Below are 26318 nucleotides of genomic sequence, written 5' to 3' on the forward strand. Positions count from 1 at the left end.
TGTTCTCTCTAATCAGTAATGTTTTAATGCATTGCTAACTTCCTTCAGTACTTATATATCTATATCTCTGATTTGCTTTATTGTACTTATTCCCTATATAGAGATATTTACCTAATTCACGTTAGTGTGCTTGCTTTAGTTTGCTTATTTGCTTTAGTGTGTTTGTTTAATAAACTCTACATATTATACAGCTAGTGTGTGCTCACTTTGTGGCATACCCTGTCTTTCAGCAGAACAGAAGGTCAGCAAAACACCCACCTTGGGCTTCTGGAGGACTGACTTTGGCCTGTTTAGGACACTGGTTGGGAGAATCCCTTGGGAGAAAGTAAAATTTCAGTCAAAACCTTTTAGAGCTCCTTGCAGAACAAGTGAAATTAGTATGTTACTCAATATATAATGAATTTTCAGGAACTAAGAGGAAATAAGAATTGTTTTACAAATGTTTATAATACACCTAGTCCTACTATTTCTTAACAGTAACTCTCCACATCCAGGTGTGATGGACACCTATCAGGTTTTTGGTAGGCGTTGCTACCTTATAATGAACAGATTTGGGGGTTGATCTACCACAGCACTGGTAGGATACCTTCTTGAGGTCAAGGCTATAAAAGCATGGTGTCAGAGCAGTGGAAGAAAGGCTGCACTGCTGTTCTCTTGATGGCATTTGTTGTCCAGGTAGGCAAAGGGTATCATCCCCCTGCTTAAAAAGAGTTCTGCCTTTCAGATGTACTAATTTCCCATTTGGGTTGCTTTTGCTCAAGATTCTTTATGTATTCCTCTCAAAGGTGAATGGATTGCTGCCTTTTTGATAAAAGTTTTATGGTATCCAACCCCAGTTTCCTTGTGCAAGTGACAATTTGATCTTGCATGCAGTGAAGCCAACGGCATATTCCGTTCTTCGACTTTGCCAGACTTAATTTATAACACTACTATGGTTACACCACCCAAAGATACTTTTCATTCAACAAAATTACTTGAACAACTCTTTCTTAAAAAGCAAATTATTTATAGGTAATACAATCTACAGAAGAAAAAGAGCATGGTTGTGGAAACCAAACCATAAATTATGGCATTTTTGAGATCAGTAATATTTTTCTTCTATCCTTTATGTGCTAAGACACTTAAAGTTCAGTCTTGGGGTTTATTCCTCATTGGGTTGGTCATTCAGAAAACATTGCATTCCTGAAAACAAACAGTATTTCTTGATCATAATAAGTCCTCTAAATTTTTAGAGCCTCTGAAGTTTAAAAATATGGGATAAAAAATACTTGCAGTTTTGCAAGATGGGTGCATATCAAGTGAGGTGTGTTAGCCCTGTACAGAGGAAGGGAGACATAAAAAGACTGTAAAATCACAAACACTGGAGTGTGGGCAAGTGGCCAGCCTAGGAGGCGAAGCCATCTCTTCTCACTGAGAAGCATGGTATTAAAGAACGAAAAGGGTAATGCATACTCCTCCATATTGTAATCATTCATTATTATTACTGCCTTTGTTCAGTAAGGATAGCTACATTTTTGTTTTTGAGCTCCGATTTTATCCTGCAATTAGAAATACTCAACCGAGAGACCCTCTGCCCATGGGAGTGTGTGGTAGTCCTTGAAGGTAAGCGGGAAGGGGGCATCTGGAACTCTGTGCCCCTGGGCTCTGCTCTACTTGCCTCCACCCCCAGTGGGCTGGGGCAGGCAGCAGGCAAATGGCAGGCAAGCAGGGGGCAGGCAGGAAGGGGGCAAGCAGCGGTCAGGGGGGCAGGCTGGCAGGGGTCTAGCAGCAGGCAGGGGGCTAGCAGCTGGCAGGGGGAAGGTAGGAGGCCGGAAGGAGTCACGCAGCAGGCAGGGGGCAGGCAGGCAGTCAGGCAGGGGGCAGGCAGCAGGGGGCAGGGCCCGGCAAGGGGGCGCATCAGCACCTCCACCAATCGCCGCTGTGGGCAGGGAGGCGGGGAGCGCATCACCGCTTGCACCCGCCCCTCCCGTCAGCTTTCAGCGATGCTGCGGTTACGCCGTGGTGCTACCGCCCTCCTACCGCTTCGGGCCGGGGTCGCGGCAGGCGCCATGTCTACTCTGCTGGTCAGCCAGCCCGACTACGCCTGGCTGCGGGAGCTGGGCCTTCAGGAGGAGAACCCTGGTGTCTACAATGGGCGCTGGGGCGGCCGCGGGCAGGTGCGGGCGGCGGCGCGGCCTGTGGTGGGGAGCGGGCCCCTGGGCGCGGAGAGGAGAGGGTGGGGCCGCGGCAGGCCTTGGGCACTGACCCGCCTCCGCCGCTCCCTCCGCTCTGCTCTAGGTGGTGACGACGTTCTGCCCAGCCAACAACGAACCCATCGCTAGCGTCCGGCAGGTGAGCGGGGCCCGTTCGGGCGGGGGTGGTCCAAAGGGCTGTTGAGGAGAGCTGCTCCTCCCGTCGGCCAAGCCGGCGGGGGGCACGGACCCGCAGGGGCCATGGATTTTTGGCCCCTGAGGCCGGCGGTGAGGCTCACCGCTGCTCGGATGGTGTGTGGCTTTTGTGATAGAAAAACCAGGTGGTTATACCTCTCATCCTCCCGTCTCCCTCTGCACTGTAGCTAGTGCTGGGACGAGCGAGGGCCTGTTTTTCTTTGTTTCGCTTTGCAGAATAGGGATGGCTTGTGGCCATTCGGTGGAGCAGTGCCCAGGGGAGGTATGAACAAGAGCGACGTGGCATTGTGGTGAATTTGTGAACTTTTTTGTCTTGGGAATAGTGCTGTGGGTCTAACCTGCTTCTTTGGTATGCTGGGATTCGATTAGCTGTTGATGCCTAGTGAGGCTGGTGGAGTAGGACAGTACTCACAGCCTTTGCTTAATACTGTTAGTAGTAGTAGTATCCAAGATAAAAGGAGATACATAATTTTACATATGATGCCTCCCTTACAGCCTGCATCCTGTGTGGAGTGTCCTTTATCATCTTTGTCATCTGCTCACTCTTTTTTTCTTTGTTCAGGCAACACAAATGCTTTTCCTCAACAGTAACTTCTAGCAGTTCAACACACTGTATTGTCAGAATGTAAACTTCTTGTGGAAGTGTGTATTCTCTAGTGCAGTACTGCCCACTAGAACTGTCTTGAGCTGGATGCAAGAGCTTTTCTGTGGCATTTGTTTTGGGGTTTTGGTTTTCCTAACCTTTTCTTTGACATGCTTCTCCATGTAGGCTAGTTTGGAGGATTATGAAGAAACAGTAAAGAAGGCTAAAGAGGCATGGAATGTCTGGGCTAATGTAAGTTACCAGAGGCTTCTCTTTTATAACATATCTCTGGCAGGTAAAGCCCATTAAATTGTCCTGTTAGATGGAGGTGTAAAAACATGTTCATATTGTGTATGTTGCATTAAAGCACAAATCTGCGATACAGATCTCAACAAACAAACCCAGACAACTTGTGTACGTTACCGCTGATGTACAGAGGAAAACGTTTGTTTCGAAAAGCCTGGCAAGTTCACTTAGGTTTGTGCCTGTAAGCCATTGCCAACACGTCTGCTGAAGTTCAGAAAACTTGTCACAAGCAAATTATCCCTGTGGGTGTGTTTAACTTTGCGTTGCTACATGCTTTTTCCTGGGAGAACACTGTTGCTTGTTTCTTGAGGTGCAGCTGATTGTTTGGGTGCATTGTGGTAATGTAACTTAAGTAGCAGAACTGATAATCTGAATGCTTCTGGCTATATTCAGTGGAACTGCTCTTGAATGAACACAAATGTGTGCAGTGTTATCAGTCTCTGTGAGGCAGGAAACAGTTTTTGTAAGGCAGTGTGCATGAAAAAAAACAAGTAACAATGTCTTGGGAAGGTAGAGGGAAAAGCGCAGCAGTCAGTGGTATCTTGTTGCGGGGGTGGAAAACTAGCAGTGTATATGTGCAGCAGAAGTCACAGATGTTCAATCTGAAGTAGCTTCTTCTGTTTTCTTTTGCTTTGACTAGATCCCTGCTCCGAAGCGTGGAGAAATAGTGCGACAGATTGGTGATGCCCTGAGACAAAAAATCAAAGTTCTGGGAAGCTTGGTAAGGTGTTCTAAGAAGCTGCTTAACTTTGGTGGGAGGAGGGGTCAAAACTGTTTTTCTTATTTTTCTGTAACTTGCCATTCTGCAATACTAAAATTAGTAATTGTTAAAATGCTGTTAGTTTTATTAGCTTGCCTACGGAAATCTTAACTAAAAAAAAAAAAAAAGTTGCATTCTGGCATCCTACTGTGAAGATGATATTATATAATAGGAAAAAAAGCGTAATTCATTCTGAGCCTGTACTCTGGGAGGAGTGTTACAGCCCTTGCCCTGCTTTTCCCACCAGCCTGTCAGGTAGGGCACTGTCTAATACTGAAAGTGTCCTGAAAAAGACCTTACTCCAATACAGAGCTTTTAACCTTGAGCTCTTTCTGGAGGTCCACAGGATTTTGTGAACTGACATGTGGAGATGTAATGCTTCAGAAGGTGAGATGGTCTTAAGGAGATCTCTTGCAGGAGATCTATGCAGGACATAAAGGTTGAAGGACTGCTTCTTTAAAACACCAGTTGCTAGGGAAGAAAAGGATACAAAATGGGGACTTGCCACTTTCCTTTAAGGGCTTGCCTGTATGTGCTGCTATTCAGAAACAGTTTTCAGTGAATAACTATGTGTAGCCAAGCCCATATTGTTAACCCACAAAACTTTGTTCTGCAGTTTCCCTTGATGTTGTCTCCTCAGCACCGTTTCTGTAGTGGAATTAGAGTGCTGATGCACTTTTATATTCAAAAATGGCACAGTTTCCCTAGTGAATGTGGACAGACAGGTTTGCTGTATGTTCCTTGGACAAAACTTGTTACTTATTGCCACAGCATTTTTCTCATTTCCCCAAACAGATAGGTCTGTCTAGCTCTTTCAGGATAGGGTGTGAACTTAAGGGTGAAAACTGTGCAGTAAGCATCCAGATTTTAGGACTTTTCTTGGCTTTATGTAAAAGGCAACTGTATGGCAACTCACCTTTTCATATGCTGCTGCAAATTTCCAGCCTTGCCTGACAATGTCCTTGCCAAGTATCTAGGTGCATCTCTACTGCACTTACGGACTTACCCCTGTTTCTTAGTAAATATGCCTGATGTCTGTCCATTTCTGGTCACAGATAGGGGCTAATCCTTCTGTCTCAAGGTGACCACAGGCATCATAGAAATACCTAGAAATACATTTAGTCATCTTTATTTTAACCTTTGTATGGGGATTAAAGTTTTGTGGCAATCCTTCAAACCCTGTTCCTCACTTAACCTTTTCCAAAGCACAGTCAACAGTTTAAACTGGTAGATGATACCAGCATGAAAGTTGCACCTAGATATCAGAGCATGATTGTAAAATTAAATGGGGGTAAATGGGTGAGTTCTTAATTACTAAATTAATGAATTTTCTCACTTCTGGAGGAAAAAGTCTTCAACTACCATCTTATTCCCACTGATAATCTGTATGTTTGCTGTATGCCTCTAACATGTTTTTAACAGAAGTACATAGTTTAGGATTGACTTCAGCTAAAAAGAAAGGATATTGATCCTAAATATCGCAGTTTACTAAAATACTGGAGATGTGTAGACTTTTTTCAGCAGTGTCTGAAACTCGCTTTGAGATGTTGTAAAATAAGTAGTTTGCTTATGAAAAATGTAAATGACCATTTTCTTTTGCTGGAGCAGAGTAGTCCCTCTTTCCCAATTTATTTCATGGCTGGTCCACAATATATACAAATGCCCTGATGGAAATTCAGTGTTCCAGTGATCTAAATCTATAAACCTCATTACTGTAGGATACTCCTTTCAGTAGATCATTTTTCATTTCCTCTGTTCGTTAATTTTCTCTTCTAATTTCCTTCTTTTGGGATCCTATTGGAACCATGTTTGTTCTCTAAGCTGTGAATAACTGAGGTGGAGGTGAATCTTCTAATGAAAAAAAATATATTAAATTGTGTTGGTGTACAGATATACCTGATATTAGTGGGAGAGAAATGTATTTGGGATGTAAGGGAATTTAAAAAAAAGAAAAAGAAAAAAGAAACCCAAAAACTTTGGTTTTGCTCTTAATTTTTTCAGGTCTCTTTGGAAATGGGAAAGATTTTTGTTGAGGGTGTTGGGGAGGTGCAGGAGTATGTTGACGTCTGCGACTACGCTGTTGGTTTGTCCCGAATGATTGGTGGACCTATTTTGCCATCAGAAAGTAAGTATTTCTGTATGTTGTGTTTTTCTTGGTGGTGGTTTTTTGTGGGGTTTTTTGTTTTTGTTTTTTTTTTTTCTTGGTGCATATTTTTGGTTAGTTGGTTGTGGGTTTTTTTCGGTTTGGTTTGGTTTTATGGTTGGTTTTGAGTTTGTTTTTTTTTTTTTGAGTGCAGATGGAGAGATGAAGAAACATACAGTTTCTGTCTGAAACATACAGTGATGTAGTACAGGAAATCTGTATTCTGGGAGTTAGGGAGCATGTTGTCTAGGAACAGATAACGCTTACAGGCAGAAGCACCACCTAATGATGTACCTAGCCTGTGGCATGTAGCAAGGGAGGCAATAGATTTTCTCTCCATTCCTTGAAGTATTAGATTCTCCGATTTCTTTGTTAATGAAGGTGCTGGCAGAAAGTACATAAAAAGTTCAATAGTGTACATAGAAATGAGAGACTTTTTTGTCAGTTACTGATCAGCAAGGAATTGCTATTCTGTTAACTGAATAGTTTAAATAGTAGAAACTTCATGTTGCATGTTCTTAGATTTTTCCCCCATAGAATCATAGAATAGTTAGGGTTGGAAAGGACCTTAAGATCATCTAATTCCAACCCCCCTGCCATGGGCAGGGACACCTCACACTAAGGCTCTGTCTAACCTGGCCTGGAACACCGCCAGGGATGGAGCATTCACAACCCCCCTGGGCTACCCATTGCCAGGGCCTCACCACCCTTACAGTAAAGAACTTCTTCCTTATATCCAATCTAAACTTCCCCTGGTTAAGTTTTAACCCGTTACCCCTTGTCCTGTCACTACAGTCCTTAAGGAAGAGTCTCTCTCCAGCATCCTTGTAGGCCCCCTTCTGATCCTGGAAGGCTGCTATGAGGTTTCCATGCAGCCTTCTCTTTTCCAGGCTGAACAGCCCCAACTTCCTCAGCCTATCTTCATACGGGAGGTGCTCCAGTCCCCTGATCATCCTCTTGACCCTCCTCTGGACTTGTTCCAACAGATCCATGTCCTTTTTATATTGAGGACGCCAGAACTGTACACAATACTCCAGGTGAGGTCTCACGAGAGCAGAGTAGAGGGGCAGGTCACCTCCCACGACGTGCTAATCACGCTCCTCTGGATGCAGCCCAGGGTATGGTTGGCTTTCTGGACTGCGAGCGCACACTGAAGCCGGCTCATGTTCACTTTCTTATGGAACAACACCCTCAAATGCTTCTCTGCAGGGCTGCTCTGAATCTCTTCTCTGTCCAACTTGCGGCTGTGCCTGGGATTGCTCCGACCTAGGTGTAGGACCTTGCACTTGTCATGGTTAAACTTCATAAGGCTGGTATCAGCCCACCTTACAAGCTTGTTGAGGTCCCTCTGGATGGCATTCCTTCCCTCTAGCGTATCAACCCAACCTCACTGCTTGGTGTCATCGGCAAACTTGCTGAGGGTGCACTCAATCCCACTGTTCATGTCACCAAGAAAGATGTTAAACAAGACCGGTCCCAACACCCATCCCTGTGGGACACCACTCATTACTGGTCTCCAGCCGGACATTGAGCCATTGACCACAACTCTTTGCATACAGCCATCCAGCCAGTTCTTTATCCACTGAGTCTCCATCCATCAAATTGATGTCCCTCCAATTTAGAAACAAGGATGTTGTGTGGGACAGTGTTGAATACTTTGCCCAAGTCCAGGTAGATGACATCAACTGCTCTACTCCTGTCCGTCAGTTCCGTAGCCCCATCATAGAAGGCCACCAAACTGGTGAGGCAGGATTTCTCCTTAGTGAAGCCATGCTGGCTGTCACCAAGCGCCTTGTTGTTTTTCATGTGCCTTAGCATGCCTTCCAGGAGAATCTGCTCCAAGATTTTGCCAGGTGCAGAGGTGAGACTGACTGTAGTTCCCTGGCTCATCCATTTTCCCCTTCTTGGAAATGGGGGTTATATTTCCCTTTTTCCAGTCATCGGGAACTTCACCTGACTGCCGTGGTTTTTCAAATATGACGGACAGTGGCTTGACTTAGCAGCTTCATTTGCCAGTTGCTTCAGGACACGCGGCTGGATTTCATCGGGTCCCATGGACTTGTGCATGTTCAGGTTCTTAAGATGGTCTCGAACAACGGGGCCCAAGGTCTTCATTCTCACAGTCCCTGCATCTGACTTCCAAGACTTGGGTGGTGTGGTCAGAGCCTTTGCCAGTGAAGACTGAGGCAAAGAAGATATTAAGAACCTCAACCTTCTCCAAATCTAGGGTAGCCAGCTCTCCTGATAGCTTCCAGAGAGGGCCCGCATTGTTCCTAGTCTGTCTTTTATTTGCAGTGTAACTGTAGGATCCCTTCCTGTTATCTTTCACATCCCTAGCCAATTTTAATTCTAACTTGTCCTTAGCTTTCCTAACCTGGTCCCTAGCTTCCCGGATGACATCCCTGTATTCTTCCCAGGCTGCCTGTCCTTGCTTCCACCTCTTATAAGCCTCTTTTTTCCCTTAAAGTTTCCTCAGCAGCTCCTTATCCATCCAAGGAGGTCTCCTGGCCCTCCTGCTGCACTTCCTTCTAGTTGGGACTCAACACTCCTGAGCTTGTAGCAGGTGATCCTTGAATCTTGGGCCCCTCCAGGGGTTGTATCCCATGGAACCTTACTAAGCGGGTTCGTGAAGAGGCCAAAGTCTGCTCTTCTGAAGTCCAGAGCAGTGAGCTTGCTGCACGCTCTTCTCGCTGTCCTGAGGATCCCGAGCCCAACCATCTCATGGTCGCTACAACCAAGGCTGCCCTGGAGTGTCACATTTCCAGCCAGCCCTTCCCTGTTGGTGAGCAGGAGGTCAAGCATGGCACCTCTCCTTGTTGGCTCCTTTATTACTTGCAGAAGGAAGTTGACTTCCACACAGTCGAGTAACCTCCTGGATTGCTTGTGCCGGGCCATACCGTCCCTCCAACAGATATCAGGGTGGTTGAAGTCCCCCAGGAGGACAAGGGCATGCGAGCATGAGGCTGTTGCTATTTGTCTATAGAGCACTTCATCCACAGAATCCTTTTGATCAGGCGGTCTCTAACAGGTCCCCACAGTAATGTCTCCTGTAGCTGTTCTCCCTTCAACCCTGACCCACAAACTCCCTGTTGACTGCTCACCTGTCCCCAGACAGAGTTCCATACTTTCCAGCCTATTCCTAACGTAAATAGCGACTCCACTCCCTGTCTGCCAGGCCTGTCTTTTCTAAAGAGCCTGTAACCTCCCATTCCAACACTCCAGTCATAGGAGCCATCCCACCATGTTTCTGTGATACCTATTATGTCATATCCCTGTAGATGTGCACACATCTCTAATTCCTCTTGCTTGTTCCCCATGCTACAGGCGTTTGTATGGAGGCATCTGAGCCAAGCTGCAAATGAAGCCGGCTCATCGGCTGGAGCGTCTGGAATATCTCTGCATTGCTCCGAGCATTTATTATAGGTGCTGGCAACTGACTGGGTGTGTTGGGATGGAATGATGCCCTCCTCCCTCAACACATCTAGTTTAAAGCTTTCTTGACCAGCCTGGCAAGCCTCCTACCAAAACCACGCTTCCCCTTCATTGTCAGACCAGCTCCACCAGCCTCCACTAGACCTGGCCTACTAACTTGAATCCCGTGTTCAAGATACCCAGACCCCTGACTAACTGTTCTAACCGCTGTCCTAACCATTTATTAACCTGGCCAATCCGCCTAGCCTTTTTAAGGTCCTCCCCTCTGTCCTGGAGAATTGACTAAAAGACTGTCTGAGCTCCAGAGCCCCTAACCACCTCTCCCAGGGCTCTGTACTCCTTCTTTATGTTCTCCAGTCTACTGCTGTCTATTATCACTAGCACCCACATGAATCACTAGAAGTGGGTAACACTGGGGCTTACTAGAGCAGGCAGCCTCTCTGCAGCACCCCTGATCCAAACCCCTGGTAGGCAGCATGCCTCCCTTGAGGCTGGGTCAGGCCGACAGCTGAATGCTTCTGTTCCCTTCAAAAGAGTCCCCTACTACTGTGACCACTGGCAGCACCAGTAGTGATCTTTATCAGTGCCTCAGCCGGTTTTTAATGGTGCGAGTGTGTTTCTTTGTTAGCCCCCTGTAGACCTGCAAAGCGATTCTGGGTGGGGACAACAGATATAGGAGGAAGCCACTTGCTTTTAATGGTCCTCTTCCTCCTTTTTTTGTTGTTTTTTTTTTGTCACTATTTCCCAGCTTCTTGGGTTATCAGCTTCCTTTCCTCCACGAAGTACAGGGGACGCTTGAGGCCCCTGCACAGTTTGGGCCTGGAGCAAGCAGTCCTGCTTCCTCTCAGCTTCCCTGACATCTTGTAGCCTATTGACAGTGTCCTGCAGCTCAGTCACCTGCTGCAGGAGGACCTGCACCAGGGCGCACTGAGTGCAGCCTTGCCCATTGTGCACCCTCCCCTCACAAGTCCAGTGCAGGCACTCTCTACCCTCTGAGCTCTGTGCTGCAGCCTCCCATCTCGTCGGCTCTGTCTGGGTGCCTATGCTGGCCACTACCAGGGCAGCCAGAGCAGAGCTCCCAGACCAGGCCCTGGTTATAAGGTGAATGCTCACCAATTCACTCCTGCTCCCTGGGGTCGGTTTTAACCAGTCAGGACTGGTGCTGTCCCTCCTGGCTCTGCCTCCTGTGAGTCGGCTGCTCATGTCAGTTAGCTGCTGGCTCCTGGGCAAGTCCTGTCGAGGACTTGAGGCTCCCTTGGTGGCTCTGGCTGCTCTGAGCTCCATGGCTCCTGGACATCTAGCATACCTTGCTTCTGTAAGCTGCAGAGCATACGTAATAGTGCTCTTAACAAGCTACTGTTCTGATGAACAGAGCAGTGATGCTAGCTCCATTGCTTACATGGTTTCTTTATAAAACCCAAAACATTGAATAACCGCAAATTACCTTATGTTGTGTCTTTGCTTTCAGGACCTGGCCATGCCCTTATAGAGCAGTGGAACCCTGTTGGCTTAGTAGGAATTATCACAGCCTTCAACTTCCCTGTAGCAGTTTATGGGTGGAACAGCGCAATTGCAATGATCTGTGGAAATGCTTGCCTCTGGTAAGATACAGGACTCCAGTGTATTAACAGTATTTTAAAATGAGAGGGCAGTTATGTAAGCATGAAATCAAATGTCTGGTGTTTCTGTATATTTGAATCTATCTCATATAGGCTTAATTTCTATATATTTTTAGGTTCACTTGTAGTTAAAGAGCTTTGTTGTATTTTGTGGTAACCTCTTTTATGACGTATTGAGATTCAGACTTGTCCAGGACTTAGCCAGTTTATAAAGAATTGAGGTTTAGGTCTTGCAGCAGTGCAAGTTAGCAAGTAGCAAGCAGTTAATATTTTCAGAATTGATACAGCTAAAATTAAAAGATTAAGTAAGTAGCTTTACTTCACCTCCCAACTCCTTCTTTGCTTTATCTTAATTTTATCTTCATTTTGCTTTCATTCACTATAATGTCTGGCATAAGTCTTGTTCATGTGGGTATGAGTAGAAGCTCTGAATACTCAGCTGTGGAAATATTTGAGATCCTGTCTTAACACACACCTGCAATTAAGCCTAACCAAAGAGTACTGTATTTCAGATACCATAAAAATTACGTATTTGAATTATTTCTTATTCTTGAAGAATTGAAAAGAAAATAATGTCTTTTTTTTTTCTCCTGTTTAGGAAGGGTGCTCCCACAACATCCCTCATTAGTGTTGCTGTTACAAAGTGAGCTCAGGTTTATTTGCTTTCTGTTTTGCTTTTTAAACATCTTTTGTGTTCGAGGTAGTGCTTAGTGGTCAGAAGAACCGCTTTCCCCTTGTCACTTAAGAAACAGTGGTATATATGGGATGTTACCTGTACTACTGGCCAGTTTCTTCTATGACCAAGGTCTGTACCCCTGCTGAAGTAGGGGTAGTTATGTGGTTTGCTTCCTTGCAGAAGATGACTTGCTCATAAAATTCAGCTTCCTTTGATCATGCACTGATGTTTCAGAATAAGCCCTTTTTTTGTGAGTCTCAGCCCAACATCAGCACCAGCTTCTTGGCAAATACTTCTGGCTGGTTGTGTAGACCTATATCCTGAAGATGGCTTAACGTGATTTGTATTATGCAAACCTTGTAACATTTTAGCATGCATTTCCAGGGTTCGAAACTCATTCTTTATAAAAGGGAAAAGAACCCCAAAGAATAAATCTCCAGTGACGTTTGCTCTACGCTTATTGTTACTTTGCTTGTTATATTAGCATTTTAAATACTTATCCATTATGTGCTACAAATAGCATTTATTTTTAAATGCTAAATATAAATAGTCCCCTTTAAAATAATTATTAAGTCTTGTAGCTTTAATATTAACCCCTGAGAACAATGGCCTGAAATTACTTTAAAGTATTTTATGTAGCTTCATGAAGGTACATAAATGTCTCTTTCTGATGGTGAAAGACTGTATGGCCAAGGTTTTTACATGCTTACCTAATGCTTGTCTGTGCTGGTTGTGTGGACACATAATAAATATATTTTAGAGTTTTACTTTGCTGTGAGCTATGATTGTAACACAGAACTTCTTGCTAAGACTTATGCATTGTACAAACTACATGTCAGTTAACTGCAAGACTCCTGCTTTTTAAAAATCTGTAGATTCTTCATATGCATGAAGAATGGTTTTAATAGTGCATTCCTATTATATGCACTTCTCAGAGATCTCTGAAATTTCTATATCTTCGATTCTAGAATAATTGCCAAAGTCTTGGAGGATAACAAAGTGCCTGGAGCTATCTGTTCTCTGGTTTGTGGTGGAGCAGACATTGGGTAGGTAACATTTGTAGTGTTTTGTGAAGATGTATAGAGGGTAAAGAATATTCTTTGAGGTACTTCTTGTAAATTCTTTCTTATCTCCAGGAGTTCCTAGGACATGCACGTACCTGTTACCATCATTTTTATCTGGTTCAAAACTCTGACCGTGCTATAAGCATATTATGTACTTCTACTTGCTGTTGTGAGATCAGTGGCTAATAAATAACTTATCAGGTACTTATTGAAGAGATACATCTGAGTTTATATTCTACTTCCAAATGTTCTTACACCCAAAGAATGCAGCTAATATTAAATTCCATTCATAGTGTTCTTAGGAGTTTTCAAGTTTAGCGCATTAGCCTCTTGGAGCACTTGTGGGTACTTCTTCTTTTTCCATGCTCACACAGGACTCTGCACTTTCTCATAGAAGCTTACTTGTGCTTGGAAGCTGTAAAAATCAAATTGTTTTGTTTGCTTATTACAATAAGACAATTCACAGTACAAATGGATATTCAGATGTATATTTTGAGCATTTCAGGAGAAGAAAAAACATGGTAAGAAATAGGTATGCATATTTTCTTAGGGAACATAACTATTGGAACTGATCTGACTATGTACTTTAGATTGAATTTCAAAGTTAGTACAGGAGATGATTTTATTGTCTGAAAAGGAGGAGGGAAACAGCCTTGTTCCTCTTTTCTGATGAAGAAGCAGCTTTGCTGCTGTCTGTTCACTCACTCACATGGTGTTTTCAAAGAAGTTGCTATGATTTTCAAAGATCTCACTGGTTGAAGTTGGTTTATGTGGAAGATGCAAGGAGGTTTTCCAGCTGTTCCATTGAACATGGTAGTATGTCTCCCATTGTGCAGGACAGCAATGGCAAAGGATGAGAGAATGGACCTGTTGTCCTTCACTGGCAGCACAAAAGTGGGCAAGCAGGTAGCGCTTATGGTTCAGGAGAGATTTGGTGAGTGTGTGGAATCTCTGTTTCTTTCCATGATTGGGAAAGGCAGGGAAGCCCTGTAAGATTTATATAAATAATAGCTTGTTTCACTTACCTGTTGTGTTACTTTAATTTTTAACTTGGTGGAAGTAGGGTATTGAAACTGCTCAGAGGTAGATACTGGTTTTTTTTTCAGTCAGTTCTGTCACAACTTGGCTTTTTTCCCAGGGTATCCACAAATCCGTGGTCCTAAACTGAATTTGGGGTGTGGCAGGGGAGGTGGTGTCCGTGAAAATTACTGTGGAGATTTGCCAGGGCCTATGGCCTTTTGGTAATGTGTTTGTGGAGAAATGCCCTTTCATCTTTTACTCCTTATAGATGCAGGAGAAAAGGTATGATTTTTGAGGTGCTGGTTTTGTTGCAGATATTTAAATGCAGGAGTCCATGCAGAGCTGCTGAATTCTAAATTTTTAGTATTAAACAGAAAACCTTGAGAACAGGATTTTCTCATTTTACATGTTTGAAGTTCATAGATGGAATGTAAAAATAAAAAAAAGAAAACAAACCAAAAAATGGATTGCAAATGTTCACCCAAAAGTAAATGGCATTTCTTTCTCTCAGATTTGAGGTAAAACTGTTAACAAATAAGCCTCATTAAGTTTTATGTGTGCATTTTGATCCTTATAGCAACTGCTCGTCTTCTTTGTCTGCATCATACTATTTATGCCGCACCTTCTTCTATTTTCATCTTTTTCTTTCCAGTGCTATTTTTGTCTATTTTTTAAGTTTCCTTCTGTCATAACTGCTGTCCTGGTATCTTTCTTCACAATATGTGATAGATTTAAGGTAATTTTCTGCTTTGGCTAGAGTGATTAGTTGACTGAGATGCCTAAAACTTTTTGTCTATCCAGGAAAATGTGTTTAATGGTAACTTAGCTCTAGGTAGAAGTGACCTCACTCAGTGAGGTGTGGTAAATACATGTGTGTATGCCATAACTTGTCTTGTTTTTATTAGGTCGAAGTCTGCTGGAACTGGGAGGAAACAATGCCATTATTGGTAATAGGCACTAAAGAAATCTAGTCACATAGATGATACTTGGAAGTTCATATGCAGATGTTTGTAGAAAGTTGTCCCTTTTTCCCTCTTCTTTTTTCCACACTGGGTTTTAAAAAGTATGTAGTGGAATGTTTGGGTTTTTTTCTCTCTTCAGTGTTGTGGAGGGGTAGTGTTTTAAGTTTAAAAATGAAAGTTTAAGCTCTTACATGTTCACTGTTGAAGAAGAGAATGAGAAAAGCAGTAAGCTTCAGTAATGGGATGTGGACAATGCTAAATAATCTTGATTTTAGGATAGTTATAATTTTATCAATACATTTTTAGAATTTTATAATATAAGTACATACATACAGAGTCTTAAGACGCGGTACTGAAAAGCAAAGCATGCAGGTATTTATTTTAGTAGCACATTTTACAGGTTTAAGTAGCTTAGGGTATGATATAGTTCTCAGATAAACATAACATAGATACTGTGATGCTGAACAATATGACAGAAAGAAAATATAAGCTATACAAATACCTAAATTGCTGTTGTGCTGTTCTGGAGCCTTCTGTTTCACCTTTCTCATATTCTAAACAAATGTAATTGGCTATCTAGAATATTAAGCTCTTTTAAAAATCACATTTGAGCAGGTCTTTTTTCCTATGCTGCTTTGAAGCTAGTAGCATAAACATGCTTTGTAGTTAGGAAATTATTTCCTTTTTCACATGAAAGTCCTGCTTTTTCTGGAATTGACTTAGAATGATGGCATAAAAAGTTTGTTTGGGCTTCGCTGCAAGTTTAATAATTATTTTGGACACTTAGAGAATTATGTAGGACTGGTGAAGCTGAGTGATATTTCAGGGATCTAATGAGGCTTATACATACTAGCTCTGCTTCAAACATCCCAGTGTCTTCTAGCCAGATGAATTGTTAAGCTCATTTATATTTTACATTACTGTATACCTGTGTGTTAGCTACTTTTTCTGCATCCCATGTGGATACACTTTGCCATTGTTTCTTTACACTGCTAGACTTCTCAGTGGGGGAAGGACAAGGTGAAGAGATGGCAAGAAATTGCTTGTAGTTTCTTGAATTAAATTGAAGCTGCAGTTCTTTGCAAGCCTTATTGCAAAAGGCTTTCTTCAGTAGTTCATCTCTACATTTATTTTCAATTGTGTGTGTCTAATTCCAGGTGTAAAAGTAATGTGTTTTGAGGTATTTCTGTATATCTTAGGGTGCTACGTTAGTGCGATTATTCCTAATGCTACTTGACCAGCATGTCAGTTTATTATATTGTCTAGTGTCTTAAATATTGCAAACTGCCTGTTTATTTCACTAACATGCTCATATTTTAAACTTTGTAAGTGTTTGAAGATGCAGATCTGAACCTGGTCATCCCATCTGCTCTATTTGCTGCTGTGGGAACAGCGGGTCAGAGGTGCACAACTGCTAGAAGGCTGGTGAGTAAATGTGTATTGTCTGGCTTGGGTAGCTCTGAGTTTAAAGTTAATTCAAATTAGCTCAGAAAATGCCTAACAATTCCTGATTTTATGGAGAGCAGCAAATAATCTCTGAAGCATATTTTTACTTTGTCAAAAATGAGTATGATGGGAAAACAAGATGGTAGTTTGTCATTCCACTATAATTCTCTCTCTGTTTCTTTGTGTTTCCAAATGTACCTGTTGCTAAAATGCAGGAAAAGAAACCTTTCTATACTTCTGTATTTCTCTGTTTTCATTGCCAGAGCTTCTTTACATGTGTCTCCAGCAAATTTTGGTTCGGGGTTTAGATCTCAGCAAAGCAACTCTATGTGTGCTGTTTACATTATTGCCAATTTTTAACCAGTCATTTTCAACAAGTTTAAAGGTATTACAGTGTCAGCCTATGTCTAGTTTTTTCAGAGTTGTGTTGATTGGGTAAATATTTGTCAAAATTGATGCAGATTAGCTTTGGGTCTATAAGAAGGGCAGTTATTCCTCAAATTGTGGCAGTAAAAATTACTTGAGTATTTGTCCTGAAATTCTTAACTGAAGAGTTTACAGAACACTTTAATACCATTGATCTGATATCTTGTAAAATGAGAACAGGTTTTTGTTTCTTTGCTTGTTTGCTATCTTCATGCTGAAGCTTTTGAATCTTCATGTCATGGTGTTGGTCCTGTTTCGAGGCCTTGCTTATGTGTTTATTTTTAACTTTGGGATTTGCTGCATGTGAGCAACACTATCTCCACACTTCATTCAGCCATCTTCTAAGTGCAGTAGTACTTCAGGAATAGTTACATAGGTTGAGCTGTCTTACAACCGTCTTACCACATTTTGTTTAGTTCCTCCATGAAAGCATCCATGAAGATGTGGTGACAAAGCTTGCTAAGGCCTATGCCCAGGTCCGCATTGGTGATCCGTGGGATTGTAAGTAGCTATTTTCGCATCATGGGTTTAGGAGACAAGTTTCTGTTTGTTTCTTTCTAATTAAATTACCTGAGATTATAGATTAAAGCTATCTAATTTTGGCAGTTTGTCAGGTAAGGGGGATAGCTGGTTTCATTTAGAGTACTAACTCTGAAATGGAGATGAGAATTTAGCTTCATACTGTTTATCTTGGACAGGAGAAGTAATTACTCCCAGATGTCATTATACACACTTGCAGTTATGCTGAAAGTATGTCTTTATATCTTTTGTGTTTTAGCTGACACTCTGTATGGGCCTCTTCATACCAAAGAAGCAGTGAAAATGTTCCTTGATGCAATAGAACAAGCGAAACAACAGGGTGGCTCTGTGGTTTATGGTGGAAAGGTGACTTACTTTTATTCTGCTGCATTTAGTGCTCTAGGGAAAAAAAGAACAGTTATGTTGTGGCTTTGGCTGAGATTGCCTCTCAGTTTGTCCTGTCAGCCATTGCAGAATGTTGTTAGTCAGTCTGAGAATGTTTGAATTGCAGTCTTGTCTTTAGGGTAAAGATAGGTCTACTTGGAAGCTACTTTCTCCTCTCAGAAATGGCTAAAAGCTTTTGGCTTTTAGCTCCCTAGTTGCAGGAGATAGTGAAAATACAGCAATAAAAATGGAGAGTACCAAACATACAACAAGGAAAAAAATTCTCTTCTGCCCTTGGATTCACAACATAAAACTTCAGGAAATGGTGAAGATTCAGGAAAGCCAGTTGCACGTCCTTATCATATAGGATGTTTCATTATCATGGACTTAGCATTCTGGGAATTGTTGTCTTTTACTGGCACCCTCTTTATTCTTAATATCTTTAAGTTCAAATCAGCTTACTAATCAACTTACAAGCAGAAGAAAGGAAGTGTTTTTTGTCAGCTGCTAGACTTTGAGATTTGATTGTTTCTTTAGTAGACTAAGTTATGCTTCTGTAGTTTAAATACTTAAAGGAAATGCTTAAGTAAAATTTAATTTATCTACTCAGATGATCTAACCTTCTGTTTCTGATTGCTAGGCACAACTATAGTAATCAGACTGCGAAGGATCCCCTTCCTACACTAGTACTAAGCAGGATGCTAGTTTGAATTTACTAAGTTGTTTTCTCTTTTATGTGTTTTGAAGGTTATAAATCGCTCCGGAAATTATGTTGAACCAACCATTGTGACTGGCCTTCCTCATAATGCACCCATTGTCCACACTGAGACATTTGCCCCCATACTGTATGTGCTGAAATTTAAGGTAAAATTACAGTGGGCAGTTGGTCAGGTGTCAAGGATGCTAACAGAAGACTCAGGAGAGAGGTTTCAGATGTATGACATGTTCATGTTTTTGTCCCAGCTCTTGGAAGAAGTGTTACATTGAGGAAGTGTTGTTCTGCACTGTAGGATATTCACTGTAATAGCTTACCTCACTGTGTGAGGTAAATGTGTAGCTACTTTTACGCATTTTTGGTGAAGAGCGCTGGAGTTAAGATGAGAGTCTGTACAGGAAGAGATTTTTATTGCTCATGTCAACTTGCTCAAAAGCTGGTTGTGTGTTTTGTGCAGTGGTGGAGGTATCCTATAGCTGACTTGGTGCACGTGTATTTGCCAAGTGGCATTCCATATATTTGCATTATGGCTGTAGTACATTGAGTTTTTTCTCACAGTGTTTCTTTGTAACTGCTTTGCTTTCAATGATCATGGTTTAACCATTGACACATGCTCCTTTTAGGAGGAAGAGGAAGTTTTTGCCTGGAATAATGAAGTAAAACAAGGTCTTTCCAGCAGTATCTTTACCAGAGATTTGGGAAGGATTTTCCGCTGGCTTGGGTATAGTTTAAATTATTTTCACCCTTCCTGAAGCATAAGACCACAGCCTCTCATGTCTTTTGTAAACCTATGCACAATACTAGTTGAGCATTTTATATCTCTCAATTTAGGGAAGCAGCCTTTCCTGATCCTGAGGAATAACTGTGTCTTACCTTTGTTTGCAGACCAAAGGGATCTGACTGTGGCATTGTGAATGTCAACATCCCAACCAGTGGAGCTGAGATTGGAGGTGCTTTTGGTATGTTACTTATGCTTTTATATTTACCCTCTTGATGATGAAGTCCTCAGCATCAGTTCTAGAGACTTGGTGGTATTCTTTGGGCTTTTTCTTTTTTTATTTATGTATTTTTTTTAAAGTTGGGGTGGTTTTATGGTTTTCTAACGACTCTGGAAGAAAATAAAGCATTAACACTATAAAACAAGTGTAATTTAGATCTCCTCATCTTGTTTTTCAGTGTTTTAATCAGTCCATTTAAATCACTAAATCCAAAGAAATCAGTTAATTTTTAATTATATTGCTTTAGTAGAAACCAGAAATTGACTACAGATAGTTGCATTTCAGCATTTAAAAATGTCTGTATTTTGATTTTAAATATTGCGTGTATCATCCCCTCCAAACCATCAAGGGAATATAACTCAGAAGTATGTTCTGAATGTGTTTGGAGATGTGGCTGAGTGGAAAACTGTTTAAAAGACTTTTAATTAAAACAGTCATGAGCATTTTTAGTTTGTATGTTTGCATATAAAATTACAGCATGAAATATATTTGTGAGAAAGTTTTTGAATACATTTTTGTCCATATTTCTCTTTTTTGTTTATACTAAAGGAAGGTGGGGTGTGTGAAGAAATATTCGCCTTACAATTTAAACAATACAATACAAGAATCATGGTCTTGTACTCTTGTCTCATGTTGAAATATCTTTAAATAAGGTCCAGTGGTGCCAGCGTGATGAGACTTTCTACTCCAGGCAGATATTTTTTGGATTAAGCATAAGGAAAGAGTTAGCTGTGTGTTGTGATGTTCTGGTAATTTATTTCAGACACAGAACAAGGGCAAAGGAATAGTTTTTCCCAGGAATTTTTATAAAATGTCTCACCACCTGGAGTCAGTCTAGATTCCTATGCTCAAAAAAATTTCAAGTTTTCATTTACAACCTTTTTCCTACAGGTGGTGAAAAGCACACTGGTGGGGGAAGAGAATCTGGAAGTGATTCATGGAAACTTTATATGAGACGATCTACTTGGTAAGACTGACTTTTAAAATTCAAAGTAAATGTAAATTGCAAATAAACTTGCAAAAGTTCAAAACATATAAATCCTTTACTATAGGAGGTTATCTTCATTAAATGTGAGGTAACAGTGAGTGTAACTGCCTTTTCTTCATGCAAGAATTTACATCTGTGTTCCTAGTGGAAGGTTATTTGAAGAGTCTAAATAAAGACCTATCTTCACTCACTGTTCCTCAAAAGTTAAAAAAAACAAAAAAACCCAACTTTTTTGATTTTAAACTTGGCTAAAATATAAATTGCTGAAACTTGTCCGGAAATACATGAAGTAGCAAACAGTGTGGGGGCCACTATTGCCAGTGGTTGGCAATTTAGCTACATGTTGGGTGTCTATCCTGATAAATCTCCTGACACCCTGTAGTGGGTGACCATTCATGCTCTCTGCTGGCCTCCCTAACCTTTACCTGTGCTGACTTTGTTTTCACACAAAGGCTTATGAATGTGATAAATCCCACCTTGATTCTTTCTGTATGGACATTCTCCTAGTAAGAGATTAAATAGTGTTACTTTAATCTACCAAGGAAGAGGTAATGGGGAATGTGATCTTTCCCTATACATAGTTACTATATAGAAAACCAGACTAGTCAGTTCATAACTTTAAAGAGGCAAACTGCTTATAGAAATCTTTTGTATACAAGTGGCAGAAATAAGAATCCTTGTACGCAGGAAACAGATTACATAATCTGTCTCAGTGACTGAGTCTGTTCTCTAAATACTTGTTTCTCTTCCAGTACAATCAACTACAGCAAGGATTTACCTTTGGCTCAAGGAATCAAGTTTCAGTGACAGCCTGGTGAATGGCCATGCCATGAAGTCACCTAGCATTTCAGAACCAAGCACCTTCTAAGCCTCATGAGGAAGAAAATTAATTATGTGGAACTTACCTGCAGCAAAGATACCAATTCTGTCAAAAAATCAGCTACTCTAAAATTACTTCAGTTTCAATATATAAAATTACTGCTTTGGTCTTCATATGAGAAGTATGTGGTCTTTGGGAAGAAGGGAGGGTTACAAAAACTAACAAACTTGGATTCAGATGGCCTGGATAATCTGTAGCCTTATTACTACATTTCAGTATCAACACTATCTCCTGCCTCCCCACTGTTCACTGATATTTCCAGCTAGTAGATCTATGCTTTGAATTATGCGCTTTGTGTAGGTAACTGGTGCTGTGGAGGGTGGGTGATACAGGGCTATTTTTAAAACGTAAATAAAGGTACATTTTGTGAGATACCTTGCACTTCCAGGGTTTTTTTGTTCATTATTTTAGAGCAGAAACATTCAGGACATGACTGTCCATCTTCACAAACTTTGAGCTGCTAGCTGGGAGAAATGTCACTAGGCTAAAAGGACCACTTCAGTTTTCCTGCCTCCCCTTCAGAAAGAAGACTTTGACCCTGTGTGTTGGGAGGTAAGAGGTAAGACAAAGGCTACTGTACTCTCCTGGAGCTTCCTTGTGAGACTAGAAGGAGTCAGTTCGGGTTGTCACAAAATTTGTGGCACTCTACAGCCAAACTGGCTGAAGAACTGGAGATGCAGCCAGGAGGGAAAACTCTCCTAGAAGGAATTTGCCTGGGAAATGCCAATTATTTATGTGTTTTCACATTAGGAGCGGATATCCCATGGCCACTGAAGACTACAGCCATCAGCAGCTGATTTAGCCTTGCTCAGAATCCAGGATGAGAAAAGGAATGGTGCTGTGAGGCTGATTTTAGCTTTCCACAGAGTAACTTCTGAGATTTTTAATGTATCATTTTTTGAGGAAACATCTTTTTCTTTCACTATTATGTACCATTTTTCCACAATGAGCATGGCAGGACTGTTCATCTGGGGCTCAGATTCTAGGACTCTGATTCAGTTTCTTACTTATTTTTGATGCTAAGGTCATGTCATCCAAATTGTTCTAAAAGTCCAGCATACCACAGTGCTAGCTGGTCTTTTACCTTAATATCTAGTTTTAAAATACGTAGTGTTTTGAATTTTACATCTATATTATAGAAGATATTTTGGGTGTCACCTTCTGTAGAGCAAATGGTAGGCAGTCAAAGCTTTTTTTACTGAGTCTTTTAAAGTCATGTGAACTCTCTCCCATAGTTCTTTGTCTTTCGTCACTTAACTAGAAAACAGATTTCATGAAAGAGTGTTGTGTATTAGCATACAGAAAGAGCTTATAACCCCTTAAGCAGACAAATCATTAACAGATAGAGGGCAAAGAAACAATCAAATTTACAAGTTTAATTATTCTGAAAATTGCACAAGTTACAGAAGCTGTATTCTTTAAAATTGTTATGTAGCCAGTGAGTGCTACTATGAAATTCTCAATAATTAAAACTTCAGGAAGGCTCCTCTTCTTGCTCCTTTAGTTTTTGGATATCCTCCTTATGTCACATCTGCTGCTTGAGAAAATAAAGACCTTTTTACTCTTCTTGGATAAAATAATTTTACAATCCCAGTGTTTTAATTTGCAGGCATAGGGTTAATTCTCCCATTGGCTTAAGATATGTGAACTCAGGCCATGGAACGGAACAAAAATGGGATGGTGGGTGAGAGAAGGAAATACAAAATGAAATGTAATCTTTTGTAAATAAATTCAGTCCTAAATAACATTAAGTTTGATGGTTTTTTAACAATAGCAATGGAAAGTAACTTAGGCAAGTGTTTTGTACAAACTAGTCAGAATGCAGCCAAAGAACATAATGAGAATCCTTGCATAAGGTAAATTGTTGTAGTTGGTGTAGTTTTAGGTCTTTATAACCTTAGTACAAAAATAATTGGAAGAAACAGGATGTGTAGATAAAGAGTATCTGAAGCTAGCAGATGTCCAGGATGTGCTGTAGCTAAGCTAACTGGTAAGTAGAAGGACAGGATGAAATCATTCTCTTATGTCTGTGGTGTTACCAAACCAATTAAGCTGGTGTAAGCATTTATCTACTGTGCATGCTTTGAAGTTTGCCAGAACAAGAGTTCCAGAAGCAGCTAAGTGATGAAGATTGTTGGAAGAAGTAAATGACCCCCAAAGACCACTACCAAGTTGCTGTTCACATGTGGAAATGGGCGGAGAATTATGTAAAGCAGTTCTCAGATGGTTAATGAATATATATGACTTTTAATGAATATGTATGTTAAGCAACAATATAACCACAGTCTTGAGGTTTGGCAGAGACAGGCTGGGAGGAGCTATCTCCTGTCTCTCCCAGTGCTGCAATAAAGAACACCTGCTTGTCAACTTTGTTGTTGAGTTCTGAGCGAGTTCTACGAATCAAGAGTCTGATGCTTGACTGGTCTTGAAATCACTATCTGAACAGGAGTATGAATAAAAAATGTAGTATGTAATCAAAAAGAGGTGACTATTACACACCAAACCTTTTTTTAAAAGGTTAATGCATTTTGATACATAATTCTTACTTCAACACAAACTGTTGAGTAGTCTTACAGAGGATTCAGCTTGAAATACTTGTATAACTACCTCTATATATTTTGTGTAAGTGTATTAGATCCTCTTTATGTAGGCAAGTAATAGTTTCTCTCTGTAAGTAGATTACAAATTCATCCTGATGTTTGCTGAGTATATGCATTGCTGTTACAAACATTGTGTTATCTACGTTGCCATTGGACTGCTGCTATGGTATTAAAACAGGTAATGGCAATGGTTCATCTGCTTCCCAGACAGCTTTGAATTCCTTAGATGATATTTGCAATTTACTTCTCTCCACCCTTGTACCTTTTGTTGAAGAATCCTACCTGAGCTGACTGGATCAATGGCTTTCAGTGAAGTGGCTCTGGGAAGAAGGCCTTTTAAAGACAGCTGAACACTGCAATAGGTTTTCGTAAGGATTTAGGTACCTATAAGCAATTATGGGTAAATATTGGAGGCTTAGAGGTACTGTAAGCACCCTGTTTCTCAATTTCTGCTTTAATTTGAAAAGTCCACTCAAGAGATTGTAAACTACATTAGCTGTCATTGGGTTATCTCACCCTAGGAAAGCAATTTGAGAGTTCATAAAACGTGCTGGAACTACTGGTATGTGCAGCGTAACGGAATTTGCAATTTTCATGCAGATTCTATCAGTGGCTTCCACAGTTGCATAAACTTAATTACCACCGAGTGTGTAACACCAGTGAGTAACAAGTGTTAAATGACACATGATCAATAATTCATTTGTTAGCAGAGTATTGCTTACTGTGAAATGACCTTGATGGGAAGTCTTGCAAGTAACTTCCTTTCTTTTTTCCTTATTGCTAACTGAAGGAAAATGCAAATTCCTCTAATGGCATTTTTACTGATAAACTAACAGAACAATTGCTTTCTAATGAATGACAAAAAAATCAAGCCTGCAGGCTGTGAGCCACAGAGAGCTCCTTTCTGTTTCATCCTATCACAGTTTCTAAAAGCAAGTTTGGGAACTGTTTTCAGGAACCAGGAATGCTACTCACCAATAATGGCCTAAACTTGGGTTTTTGCAAATAACTGCCCCGCAGTGCTGATATTAAAACAACTGGGAAAGTGCAGTTATCTTTCAGTACTAACAGACCAACCCATTTGTATTATATAACGGTGTTTTCTCGTGGCATTTCCATTGCTCAGTTCTGTGTGTGGTTGATAGATGGTTCAAAACCATGGGCTACCAGAATGCTTTATTTGTGGCACTTACGTTTCTGTGTGAGATATTACATATATAGCTGCTGCATTCAAGACTCATTAGGTACTAATTCATTCAAGTCTCTTCATTAATCTCAACAGGAGCTATGTAAAAAAAAAAAAAGTGTAAATTACAGGAGCCCTCTTTGCCTGGATTGTCTTCTGAATTCTATGCCACGTTGGTGTTGGGCCTGTATTGCACAACAGTATACAAAAATGTTTGTCTTATATGTAGGTAAAATGACTTGATTGCCTAGAATTAAATTATTGAGTAAAATTAATGACTTGAAAAGGTCTTTTTTAATGTCTTGTGTTTGGTATTCTGAAGTGTGTATTGCTTAATCAGCAAAACATGCTGTCGTTTGCTATGACTAGTGTTTGAAAACTAATAGATTGTTTGCATTCAGTTGTTTGCAGATTTCTCCTGCCACTAAAGTACTTCCTTTCAAGCAGTGAAAAGTGTTTCATCTAACCTTGCATTTTGAACATGGTTGCCTGACAGTACCTGGTACAAAGGTTCTGCCACGGATTAAGTCTTGCGCTTCCCTCATAAAAGAAAAGCAACATTATTGATACAGCAAAGTTCAAAGGTGAATATGACAGTGGTTTAACAAGATCCAGTGACAAGGTAAATTTTATTGTTTACTCTGTATAGGATGGGGTCAGACAGAGCTGTCAGGGAAGCCTTCCCATTGATGTTGATGGGAATCATGATGTTCAGGAAGGACCCCGTTGCTTCCTAAATCTCAGAGAGGAGTCCAGGTGCAGCTCCACCCACCCCTAGGCCCAGACTTGGGCAATGGTTTATGTCTAAAGGATTATATATGCACAGCACCTTATATTAGCTAAGATTTCAAAGTTTAGCATGCTGTTAATCACTTTACCAATGATCTGTTGTAGCAAGGAATCTCTCAACCTTGAGGAATAACTTTGGAAGATGTCCCTACTCAAGGGGAGAGCGCATCTAGCTGCCTTGCAGGAGAGTTCACCCGGGCTTGGACCTGGGCTCTCCAGTACTTCTAGAGCAAGATGATTGATTTACAGTCATGTTTGCATACCAGCAGGAGGTCTGGGGCAGCATTCCAGATAGCTCTTGGCTGCCATGTAGCCATCTGTTTCCCGAAGTCCAGAGTGATCTGGATGCAGTCGTTAAAACCCCCACTTGTGGTTATGGCTTAAGTAGTGGGGGACCACACTGCTACAGGTACATACTTGTTCACAGCCTCTCTC

The 26318-nt window shown here is 41.1% G+C and overlaps 1 protein-coding gene across 1 annotated transcript; it reads left to right on the plus strand.

The window, feature by feature from the left end:
- The first annotated feature begins 1951 nt into the window (after window positions 1-1951).
- Window positions 1952-21680, plus strand: ALDH7A1 (aldehyde dehydrogenase 7 family member A1). The gene is made up of 18 exons (XM_061478525.1): window positions 1952-2156; window positions 2278-2331; window positions 3157-3222; window positions 3917-3997; window positions 6038-6161; window positions 11080-11212; window positions 11829-11873; window positions 12875-12952; window positions 13807-13904; window positions 14896-14937; window positions 16283-16377; window positions 17241-17325; window positions 17603-17709; window positions 18475-18591; window positions 19066-19163; window positions 19328-19401; window positions 20332-20407; window positions 21181-21680. The coding sequence occupies exons 1-18, from the start codon at window positions 1983-1985 to the stop codon at window positions 21233-21235; spliced, it is 1602 nt and encodes a 533-aa protein (XP_061334509.1). The 5' UTR covers window positions 1952-1982; the 3' UTR covers window positions 21236-21680.
- Window positions 21681-26318: the final 4638 nt, after the last annotated feature.

This window comes from Pezoporus flaviventris, unplaced genomic scaffold (genome assembly GCF_033815535.1).
Source record: "Pezoporus flaviventris isolate CSIRO_AGI_PZ_B2104156 unplaced genomic scaffold, CSIRO_AGI_Pfla_v1 ptg000126l, whole genome shotgun sequence".
In the NCBI taxonomy this organism is placed as follows: domain Eukaryota; kingdom Metazoa; phylum Chordata; class Aves; order Psittaciformes; family Psittacidae; genus Pezoporus; species Pezoporus flaviventris.